Source organism: Alternaria dauci, chromosome 6 (genome assembly GCF_042100115.1).
Source record: "Alternaria dauci strain A2016 chromosome 6, whole genome shotgun sequence".
In the NCBI taxonomy this organism is placed as follows: Eukaryota; Fungi; Ascomycota; class Dothideomycetes; order Pleosporales; family Pleosporaceae; genus Alternaria; species Alternaria dauci.
In genome coordinates, this window is record NC_091277.1 from 352,324 (window position 1) to 363,879 (window position 11,556).

At 54.0% G+C, this 11,556-nt stretch overlaps 2 protein-coding genes across 2 annotated transcripts; one reads left to right on the forward strand and one right to left on the reverse strand.

Moving 5' to 3' along the window:
* Positions 1–466: 466 nt before the first annotated feature.
* On the reverse strand, positions 467–7,797 carry ACET3X_006464 (uncharacterized protein; the record flags this gene model as incomplete). The annotated part of the gene is made up of 5 exons (XM_069453448.1): positions 467–2,776; positions 2,946–3,672; positions 3,733–3,879; positions 4,199–5,491; positions 5,654–7,797. The coding sequence occupies 5 exons, from the start codon at positions 7,795–7,797 to the stop codon at positions 467–469; spliced, it is 6,621 nt and encodes a 2,206-aa protein (XP_069305232.1).
* An 887-nt stretch (positions 7,798–8,684) lies between these two features.
* On the forward strand, positions 8,685–11,315 carry ACET3X_006465 (uncharacterized protein; the record flags this gene model as incomplete). The annotated part of the gene is made up of 1 exon (XM_069453449.1): positions 8,685–11,315. One exon carries the CDS (start codon positions 8,685–8,687, stop codon positions 11,313–11,315), a length of 2,631 nt encoding a protein of 876 aa, XP_069305233.1.
* Positions 11,316–11,556: the final 241 nt, after the last annotated feature.

The window sequence follows — 11,556 nt, forward strand, 5'->3', positions numbered from 1 at the left end:
GAATACTCGTTTCATCACACATCCAGCCGATGAGAAGCTAGTATGGCACTTGAAAAACAGCTGATATATGTGTACTATCTTACAAGCTCGTCTATCGCTTTCGAATCAGACGTGCAAACACCAAAGTAAAAACGCCATGCTACAGAAATGCCAACTCTCTCGCTACCATCCTTCATCGTACTCATGATGCATTTGCTCGGCCGTTATCCATATGTATATCTTCACTCGTGCTCCTCATCATCATCATCTGCGTCTTTGTCATCATCATCAACACAGGCTCCTAGAACCGCCCCTCTTCTCATGACCCATCTTTCGTCGCCACGACGCATAACGCAAATCTCAAACAACAAAGTCCAACGATAAAAAAAAAAGACGAGAGAAACAGTAACAATCAAAGCAAAAGGAAACGATACCGCGCAAATCAGCCACCCAGATCATGCCTCCTCCTCTCGCATACTATACTACCCTATCTCGACCGCCGTTCACTCGCATACCCCACATTCGTCGAAACCGTCGTCTTGACATCCGTCACCACACTATTCGTATCCCAGGTCCCCGCATCCGACGGGCTCGTCTGCCTCCTGACGTTCCTCGGCCTCTCGTGATACGGTTTATTCTGCGACACCGTCGTCGCCGTCGCCGGCCCATTATTCGCATGCGTAATCTCGCTGCTGGTATCCCAGGTCCCAGAGTCTGAACCGTCGTCGGAGAAGGAGTGGTGGTGCTCGTGCTGTTTCCTGAGTTGCTCGACGCGCTTGAGCTGCTCAAAGGGGCCGGGCGGGTAGCTCGAGGGGCCGAGGTCGTTGAAGTGGCCGGCGGGGTAGGGGACGTTGGTGGAGACGGTGGTGGGAGGCGGGCGGTGGGTGACAGTGGTTACTTCGCTGCTGGTGTCCCAAGTACCCGTGTCGCTGCCGCTGAGCCTCCTCATCTGGCGGGGTAGCACGTTTGAGTAGGCTATGTTTGTTGACACGGTTGTTGGGGGCGCGCGAGTAGTAATCTCCGTGTTTGTATCCCATGTCCCGGTATCGGATACGGCATCGTCAGACTCGTCCTCGTCGGAATCGCTGGGTCTTTGCAGATATCGCGGCAGCTGTGTTGGGTAGGGCACGTTGGTCGAGACAGTCGTAGGGGGAGGGCGGTGGGTAGTGATCTCAGTATTGGTATCCCAGGTGCCAGTATCGGATACGGCATCGTCATCGTCGGAGACAGCCATTCCCCTCATGTCGCGAGGTGGTGGCATGGACCATCGTTCCGACTCGTCCAAATGCTTCTCCATCGGGTAGGCGACGTTGGTCGATACGGTGGTGGGTGGAGCACGTTGAGTGACTTCACTACTAGTATCCCAGGTACCGCAGTCAGAAATGCTTCTCGACCGCTTCAACTCCCAAGGCATTCCTGTCGGATAAGGAACGTTGGTCGAAATAGTGGTGGGCGGGGGCCGGGCAGCAGAGATCTCGGTGCTGGTATCCCAGGTACCAGCGTCGGAGATGCTCCTCTGGCGTCTGATCTCTCTCGACTCTCTCTTCAACTCTTTCGAGTCTCGTCTCGAGTCGTACGAGGAAGGATAGGGTGCATCCATTGTGATAGTGGTAGGTGCGAAATCGTGGGTCATGATGCTGTTTGTATCCCAAGTGCCAGCATCGGAGATGCTCCTCTGTCTCCTGACCTCTCGCGAATCCCTCTTCGAGTCCCTGGATTCCCTCGATGATGTTGATTCCTTAGTAGAGTCCTTGCTTCCTCGGTCTCTATTCCTCTCCCTCTTTTCACTCCTGGCTGAGTTTCTGGAGCTACCATGAGAGCCCTTTGTTGGGGTACTGGGGTAAAGAGCTTTCATAGCAGCACCACGGGTCTCATACAGATAGCGAGCCTTTTCACGCTCGGTTTTATCCGAGCGATCACTCTTCTCCGTCCGGTGACTGCGGCTGCTCTTTTCAGTGCGCTCACTCTTTTCGGTGCGTTCGCTCCTCTCAGTACGCTCGCTCTTATCGGTGCGCTCACTCTTGTCGGTACGCTCACTTCTATCAGTACGCTCGGTATCTGCAGACTTGGTCGTACGGATGCTCGCAGCATAGCCGCTCTTCCTGCGACTGATTTCTGGTCGAGGAGTGATATCAAAGAGCTCGTCCTCCATGGCATGTTCGCTAGATCGGCGCTTGTGCGTGGAGCGGCGTCGCGAGTGCGTGGTGGACGTTGACGTAGTCCGCGTACGCTGAGGCACCAGTGTTTCAATCTCATCAATGGCATCGAAGAGATGAGATACCGTGTCCACCGGCGTTGGAGCTCGCGAGTCCTCTCGGATCGTGTCTTCCGTTGTGGTGCGGGAGAAGGACGGAGGCAGAATCGCGCTTTCAACGGACGCACGATGGCGTATGGCTTCCGCAATCTCTGCGGCCGTTGAAGGGATATCGGGCTTTGGCTTCGGCGGCGGCGGCGGTGGCTTCTTCTTGGGACTTGGTGCATGTGAAGGAGCCAGACTCTCCACTGGCATACCAATAAAGTTCCTAGGCGACGTGAACACGGACGTTGGAGGCGCCGGCGGACGTGAGAAAGTAGAGCCTGGAGGCTTTGGCTTGTCGTCTGTGGAAGGAGCTGAGAAGAGGTTCAATGCTCGCTCAATGGCCGAGAGCTTCTTGGGCTTCTCTGGTTTCTCGACGATGGGTGACATCGGTCGTGATGCGGAAGACTCCTCAGCCGAATTCGTCTCGGTCTTCGTCGGAGATCGGGGAGCGGGTGGAGACGGAGGAGGTGGTATAGGGTCGCGGGGCGGCGGGCAGGCCTGAGAAACCGGTGGATTAGCCAAGTGATCTGAAGCAGTCTTTCCGTCTTACGTGGATCTCGTTATATCGCGAGCCTTCAAGAGGCGAGGTGAATGAAGCGGTGAATGAAGCTCGAAAACGGTACTAGGAACGCGGGGGTAAGGTGAACACGCGGGTGGTGTTACATACCGGCGGCGGAAACTTGCCCTCGTCAGTCGGACTCGTTAATGCAGTGGTATGGGAAGGCAAACCAGCAGATTTGAGCTCCTCCATTCTCGTCACGACTGGCTCTGCATCATCATACAGGGCCAATCCGTGGTGGAGAATGCAGCCTTCGTCGCGCTCTTCGTTATTCTGGAAGATCTCGTGTTTCGGTTCGCGATAGACGACCGGGAAGATTCTGAGTAGTAACTGTCGTTGCGAATCAGTGGGAGGGGGGTTGTCGTCGGCTGAACCCGTCTCTGCCTTGTAAGCTGGCCAAAATTGGTTGCCGGTGAACTGATGCTCTTCGTCATGTAGCGCAGGCATGACGGCAGTAATCATCTCACGCTCGAGACGAGCAAACCTCCACGTCTCTGCAGCAACCTTCACAATGCGCTTCACGGCAATCTTGATACCCTCCTCTTCTTTCGGGTCAGCAAAGTGTCGAATGGCATTGACAATCTCTTCCACAACAGTTCCTGCAGCAGTATTGATGCGCTGCTTTGCGCCAGTGCTGGTGAATGCAGCAAGTAGTGTTTGTTGTCGCCAGATCGCTTCTTTGCGTGTGCTCTTTTCGCGAATGTGGTGGCTCATGGAAGAAAACAGGGAATCAGCTTTGTCGTACCGGCGACCAAGACTGAACAAGAACGGGCCGAAGACACGGAACGTGATCAACTTTGATACAGTGTGGGCGATGTATGCAGCTCGAACTTGCCTGGATGGAAAATGTAGTTAGTGTCTGGGGTCATTTTGTACTTGAGTTGGTCTTGCTTACCTGGAGGCGATGGTATCGCCGAGGAACGATGGTAGGTTGGACGGTACTTGTGAGAGATCCTCAGGTGGCGGCCTTACTGGAAGATGAACGAAATGGGTTGTGGCGAGGTCGATGATTTGTCTTTGGAGCTGGGAAAATGATACCAGACTAGACGCAATAATGTTAACAGGTGACTCTTTGTGCAACAGAACGAGAGGGGAGGCGCGACTGATGCGAGAGCAATCATTGCGATGAGGGGTTGTCATACACTGAAGACAGTGTATGGCAATACATGGTGGCTTTCAATGCTCCACCACAGCCGCCGGCCAGAAGATTCGCTAGACGATCTCAGTGCGCTTCACTACCCAGGTCTGGGACGAGGAAGCACACCAAAGCCGTTCGCGATCAGTCTAACATCGGTCGCAATGCAGCCTCTGCCACCGCCATGGGGATATCATGAACAAATGTGCAAGACCGGGTCACTTACTAGTAGCTGTCGCCCTTGCTCTTGATCTCGGCAATATCACCGTAGCACTCCATCATCTTCTCCAGTCTGGATTTCTCCGACTCGAGGTTGCTGGCAACATCTCTGATGGCCTCCTTCTCCTGTTGACTCTCGGCCTTGAGTTGGTTGTACTGACTAATCAGCTCATCCTTCTCTCTCGCCAGCTGATTGGCTCTTGCAGCTTCCTCCTCGGCTCTCGTCTCCGCTTCATCTCGTTGCTTCCGCAGGTTGTCGCGCTCCTCAAGGGCTTCCTGGAGCTGAGACCTCAGCTCAGCTGCATCCTCGGCATCTTGACCAGCTTGCTTCAACTTCTTGTCGAACTGAATAGCAAGGGCGATCTTCTCGGCGTCGTGTTTCGTAATTGTGGCCGACTTCCACTCGTCGAAATCCCTCCACGCCCTTTCCCTCTCTTCAGCCGAGGTCCGCTCCAAGGTGCGATGCACATCTTCCAACTCCCTGTACCTGTCTTCCCAAGACCTCATAGCTGCAGTCAATGCCAACTTGGACTCTTCAGCGTCTCTTTTGGCTTTCTTGGTTTCGGCAATCAGCTCTCGAAGCTCTCTAACTTGCTCTTCCAAATTACCAATCTGGAAATGTAGTCTGCTTGCCTCGGCAGAATGCCTGTCTTCCAAGTTGCGAATCTTCTCCTTCAGCTCACCAAGCTCACCATCCTTTGCTCGCAGCAGCTGTTCTTGCTCAGCACCTTGCCGACGGAGCAAGTCCTCTCTGATACGTAATTGATTGTGATTCTCTTTGTAATGCGCAAGCAGCACGTGCAGATCTGTCTGCGGGATGCGTGAGAAAGCGTCACCAGACCCGTTTTCGATTGCAGGTCGACTCTCTAAAGCGTGTGAATGGTAGTCTCTAGAGCCCGACGAGTCCTGTCGATGCGATGAGTTGCCATAAGGAGGGTACCCGGGTGGGTATTGGCTCCATGATTCCTGGTAGGGAGGGGAGGAAGAATGCGACGAAGGGCCGTAAGGATTGGGGTTAGGCGCGGGATAACCCTGCTGACTCATGCCGTAGGCATGATTTGGGTACTGGTGAGGCGGCTGGGCTGGCGGGGCATAGTAGCTGGGATGATAATTTGGTGGAGGGGCCGGATAGGTGGGCTCAACAGGCACTCGGGATGCAAAAGCGCTACGTGGTTGATGTGGGCCCAAGTGGGACCGCGACACTTCATGTGCTTCACCGCTAAATGGACGCCTCGACGCTATCCTGTTTTGTACTAGAGCTGAATCTGAATCGTCATCCGTGTCAAAAGTAGGAGCATATCTAGAGGAAAACATCTAGTCAGTACAGTGATTCATCACAGTTTGGTGAGTAAACTTATGTATCTCAAGCATGTTCGCTTTGGGCCCAGTGTCGTGGTTTGCGGTTGCGCCGAAGAAGACCCGCGCTATGCGCTCATCGAGCAGTTGGATGGACTTTACATACCTTGGTCGTACTTTACTCATTGGCGGGCTCGGTGCCGCAGGTCTATTGTCTTCAATGAGCTGAGCCACAGCGTAAGGCTTTGGTGCATGATTTGGACCCGCTTCGTGTGTTCTAAGCTTCGGTGCATGCGGCGCGAAAGATCGATACGATCGAAAGGGTCGATCAGAGATCGGAGAACGATCTTGCATGTCAGGTACTCCCGAAGGAGGTGATGGAGCACGTGCTGACTCAATCATTGATCGCCGTGCGATGAATGGTATCTCAGCTTGCTCACGTGACCCATCTTCAATGTGCCTCTCTGCCGCCTCTCTTTGAGCCTCTGCGATGACGTCTGCTGCGACCCGGGCCTTCCTTGCGATCCGAGCCTCCGCTGCTCTTTCTCGCCGTAATTGCTCTTCCTCAAGTTCTTCCTTTTCTTTTCGAGCGCGTTCGGCGGCGGCAGCAGCTTCGATCTCGGCCTTTTGTCTTTGAGCATGTTCGGCAACTGCTGCAGCCTCCATCTCTTCCTGGGCTTCTGCGGCACGTCTTTCTTCCTCCATTAGCGCTAAGAGCTTCCTCGCTTCAGCAATCTGCTCGAGCTTCTCTTGCTCAAGCCTCTCACGGGCTAACCGCTCTTCTTCGAGTCTTTCAGACTCTCGTTGTTGCTCTTCTTTCCTAGCCCTCATTTCTTCGACAGCCCGTTTGACAGCTTCAGCAGCTTCCCTCTCTTCTTGAGCCTCTCTTGCCCGTTGATCTTCTAATAGCCTGTTGGCTTCAGCCTCCTCATGTGACGCCTCTTGCTCGAGCGATTCTTTCACCAGTTGCTCGCGCTCGAGAGCCTCTTGCTCCAGTCTGTTCAGCTCTTCTTGCTGCGCACCTTCTTGGGCTTGAGCAACCTGCACGTGCTCAGCAGCTTCTTCAGCTCCGGCAGAGATCGTTGCTTCTTCCTCAAGCTGATCCTGTTCTTGCGCTGGTGTGTCTTCGTCTGCAGGCGCGGCAAACTCGTATGACGGTTTCGTAGCAGCCTCTACGGATAGAACTTCGGGCACAGATTCAGACTCCGCCACTGGCTCAGCAGCAAGCGTTAGCAAACCTTCCTGCGCGGTCTCAAACCTCTCAACACCCGGCCTCTCAGGGGCTTCTGGTACTGATATGTCATCTTGTGGTTCGCCATCCACTGGCGGTTCGGGTGCTACTGGAAGAGTCTCGGGTTCTTGTGCAAGCGCCACTTGATGTTCTTCCGTTGCAGCATCGGTGTCAATATCCTCGGCTGTCTCAAGTGACTGTTCTGGTTGATCCTCGGGAGCTTCAGGTACTGTAGGAGCTTCAGGAGCTTGAGGTGCTTCAGGTACTTCAGGTACTTCAGGTACTCCAGGAGCGTCGGGTGCCTCGAGTATATCTATTGGGTCTAGCTGAACTTCTTCTTCGTTAACAGTAGCCTCCATTGGTTCTGCCGACTCGACGGCTTCTTCCGTAGTGGTAGGTGCTATCTGTTCAAAAAGCTCTGCTTCTGCTCTAGGCGCTGGCTCATATACAGATGCTTGTAGAAGTTCTGTATCTTCAGCCGGCGTTTCGTCTTCAACTGTATGCTGAACAGATTCCTGGATGGGGAGCAGCGCTGGTTGATATGTGTACCCGTCGATTGTGATCTGTTGTTCTTCTGACGCATCGTCTTGCTCCACAGTGGGTTCTGGATCGCTTGCTTCTCTGGGGTCGATGGACGTTGACTCTTCTTCCTCCACTGTAGTATGTTGCATATCTTCAGCGCTTTGTGCGGCAGTCGCTAAGTCTGTGGCTTCGGTCGGGTCCGCTTGCGATCCAGATTCCCGCTCTTCCTCCATTGGCGGATCCAGGTCTGCAGGAGGCATGATCTCAGTGGCCAGTGGCTCTGCGGCCTCGTCGGGAATAGTGTGAATGCTCTCAGAGTGTTGTGAGGGTGCAGGTGTGGACACGTCCACCGGCGTGGGAACCGTACCCTCGTCCGTCTCCACTTCGGAAGCGGTTGGCATTGACTGCTCCCCGGACGCTGCTTCTGTGGCTGATGGCTCTGCTGTCAATGGAACTTCAGGCGCATCTGGAAGTGGTTCGGCAGTATTCGTTGGCACGTTGCCAGGTGGAGAAACGGTCTCCACCGGTTTCCTGCTCTTGCTTTTCCTCTTCACCATCACGGCGGCCGCCAAACGCGATAGTCGTTTTATATAGCGTCAAAGACACCAGAACACCTAAAAATTACAACAGAGCTTGCGCTTGTCACTTTCAGCTCAGCTGGTTGCAAAGATTAGAATGGCTGTCTATCAATGTGGCATGGCGACGGGAAACAGGTCAAAAAACAACGAGCAAGCGCATAATCAGTATATAAAGAATGCGGCAGTGAAAATGATGAAAGAGGATAGTACAGGCTGCAAACGCCATCCCGCCCAATGGGAGATTGGCAGGGAGCTGCCAGCTCATCGAAAACTCGAGCGGCCTAACTTATGTGCCCCGAGCGTAACGTCTCCAGCCATCGCAAGCGCCTTTGCGCGTCTGGTACAGTTACGTCTATATGGTCGCGTTGTGCATCTCATTCTGTACCACAACGGCAGCCATCGGCAGTGGATCTACGGGAGGCCATGGCCCGAGTTCATTGTTGATGTTTACTGTAGGAAAATGATCCAACGAACCGATATGCACGCGATGACGCCGTGGGAGCTCGAAATTTGGCCTTCATGCAGAAGCGACAGGGAGGGCGTTGTGGCATACTGCGGTTGGACGTGCTAGCTGCATATCAGCCTCGAAAGGAGGGCACTACAGCGGGTGCTAGCGGTAAAAGAGCAGCGGTGTGTGTGAAGATGCAGAAGGAAGATGCGTTGTCAACAAGTTTAGTTCCTCTTAGCCCCACCTGGCCTAGCGCGCTCTTGACCCGAGGCGTGGAACTTCCTCCGCCTTCCGACGCGACGTGAAATCGTCACGGCTGCTCGAGCTCCTGTCACGCGCGTTGCACCTTCACCCAGCCTGGCACGGGGTATGTCACGCTGCAGTCGAGTCCTCTCCACGTCCAGCAACTCGGGGCGGCATGGCTAAGCCTCGGGCCTCGCGGAAAAAGCCGATTGTGCTCTCTTCCGACTCTGAGGCAGATGATTCACACTCACCGCCTCCCACGCGTTCCAAGAGGGGCACACTAACAGGCCTACCGACTGGGGCGCATGGAGAAAAGAAGGCTACCCGATCCCAGACACGTGCAGCCTCTCCCACGCGATCGAAGACTGCTGCTACTACTACTAAGTCTACCAAGTCTCCAGCCAAATCGCCGGCCAAGACAAAGCCCGCCCTTAAGCCCATCACCTCCTTCTTCAGCACTGTGCCGCGCTCGCAGTCGCTGCAGCCTACGCCAAGTCCCGAGAAGCCTGCCGCCTCAATTGAAGCGGTAGACGATGCATTCGATGACGATATATTCGACTCCTCGGACGATGCGCCCCCCATCAAACCCTCGAAACCTCTCCCCGTGCGTAAGAGACCCATCGCCGCGACAGCGCCAACAGATCATGCGAGTACCGTGAATAGTAGACAGAAATTCCTGCGAACAGCAAGTGGAGCCCGCAGTGTCACTCCACTATCGTCTCAGCCGGCGCGGCAGGACACTGAAGATCGGCGGCCATGGACTGAAAAGTACGGCCCAGTGTCGCTCGACGAGCTCGCTGTACACAAGAAGAAAGTGGCAGACGTGCGGACATGGCTGGCAGATGTCTTCGGCGGCAAATCACGTAAGAGATTGCTGCTTCTCAAAGGCCCTGCTGGTAGTGGAAAGACTACGACCATGTCCTTGCTCTCCAAAGAACTGGACGTCGAAATACATGAGTGGAAGAATCCTATAGGTTCCATGTCGACTTCTGACAGCCTCGTGTCTGCTACCGCACAGTTTGAAGATTTCGTTGGGAGGACTGGAACCTTTGGTAGTCTGGCTTTCGATACGCCGACAACGAGTGTTCAGTCCGCTTCGCCTAGCAGTCAGGCTGGGAGGCGGAAGCAACTGGTCCTAGTAGAGGAGTTTCCGAATACATTTACACGTACTTCTACGGCCGTTCAATCTTTTCGCTCTTCCGTCCTCAACTATCTTGCTGCCAATACGCAGTCAGCTACTGCTTTCTTCTCTACCCAAGTCGATTCCGAGCAGCCAGTGACTCCAATTGTTATGATCATCTCAGAGACTCTGCTGTCTACCAATACAGCGGCCGCAGATAGCTTCACTGCGCATCGTCTGCTAGGTCCTGAGATCCTCACCCATCCTGGAGTGGATGTCATCGAGTTCAACCCAATCGCAACCACGTTCATGACGAAAGCGCTAGACACAATCATTGTCAAAGAGGCACGAAAATCTGGGCGCAAGAAAACTCTCGGGCCACAAGCCATCCAACGTCTTGCAGAGCTCGGAGACATTAGAAGCGCAGTCTCATCACTCGAGTTCCTATGCCTACGTGGTGATGATGCGGAGGGCTGGGGCGCCAAAGTCAACTTTACAAAGAAGAAGGGGCCGAAAGACGTCCCGATGACAAAGATTGAACAGGAGTCGCTCGAGATGGTGACACAGCGAGAAAGCACTCTTGGTATCTTCCATTCGGTCGGGAGGGTCGTTTACAACAAACGTCTACCAGAGGACCCCAACACGCCCGTCGCAAACCCTCCAAACTGGTTCCCCGAGAGGCGGAGACCGAAAGTTTCCGAGGTTAATGTCGACACGCTCATCGATGAGCTAGGCACCGATACACAAACATTTGTCGCTGCTCTACACGAAAACTACGTCTTATCTTGTGGAGGTGCAGACAGCGAAGAAACACTGGACTCTATTGAGGGATGTATAGAAGCTCTTTCGGATGCTGATCTTTTGTCACCGGACCGGTTTGGCGCTGGCGCTGGCCGACGGAATCTCCAAGGAACGAGTGCGGATAATCTGCGTCAAGACGAGATGTGCTTTCAGACGAGCGTGCGCGGGCTTCTGTACAACCTGCCATATCCTGTCAAACGAACGGCGCCACCCCCAGGCGTAATGGGTCTCAAAGCAAAAGGCCAGGGAGCAAGTGGCGGAGCGGCGAGAGGGAATGCATTCGTTATGTACTACCCGGCGTCGCTACGGATATGGAAGCAACAGGAAGAGATTGGAGACCTGTTGGAGATGTGGGTATCGAAGGCGCAACGCGGCGAACTCTTCTCCACTGGGCCAGGTGCACCAAAACCCACGTTCCCAAGTGGTGGTGTTGAGACATGGAGAGGGAACACGTCATTCTCGCAAACCGCATTGGCATCGGGCTCAAAACAAACAGAAGACGACGCACCAACTTCGGTCCTTCTTGGGAGTGGCGGCTCGGCTCGGAATGAGATGCTCCTCGAACGCCTTCCCTACATGACTAGGATTCTATGGAAGCCACGCATGTCTTCTGCGTCCGCAGCAGCCACCGTGCGCGAGATTCGGAAGATTACCTCGATCACTGGAAATGCTCTGTCCGGTGCCACTGAAGAAGATGACGCAGAGGATGATATTCGTCCCGGCGAGCAAGAGCAGTGGTCCACAGACAAGCCGACTGGAGAGACACCGAGGAAGAAGGCACGAGTAAAGTTTGAGACTAAGGCAGAAGAACCGGAAACGGCAATCGCTGGACTAGCGGATAAGGGTGCTAGTCTTACGTTGAGTGACGATGATATTGAGGATTGATGCTCACGGCGGTATATGTATAATGTGGTATATATTCCTGGTTTCATTGTATGATGGACATGCATCGGATATGGGCGTTGTTCTAGACATCCTAATGGCTTCGTCACACTGCTAGAATTATCTCGAACTAGGCATGGCATGTTGGAAGTTAGCAATCTACGCATGTGTAATATGTATCTTCGCATGTTCTATTATTTTGTTCGCCAGATCTCGATCTCGCGAATATGCGGCACAGACAGCA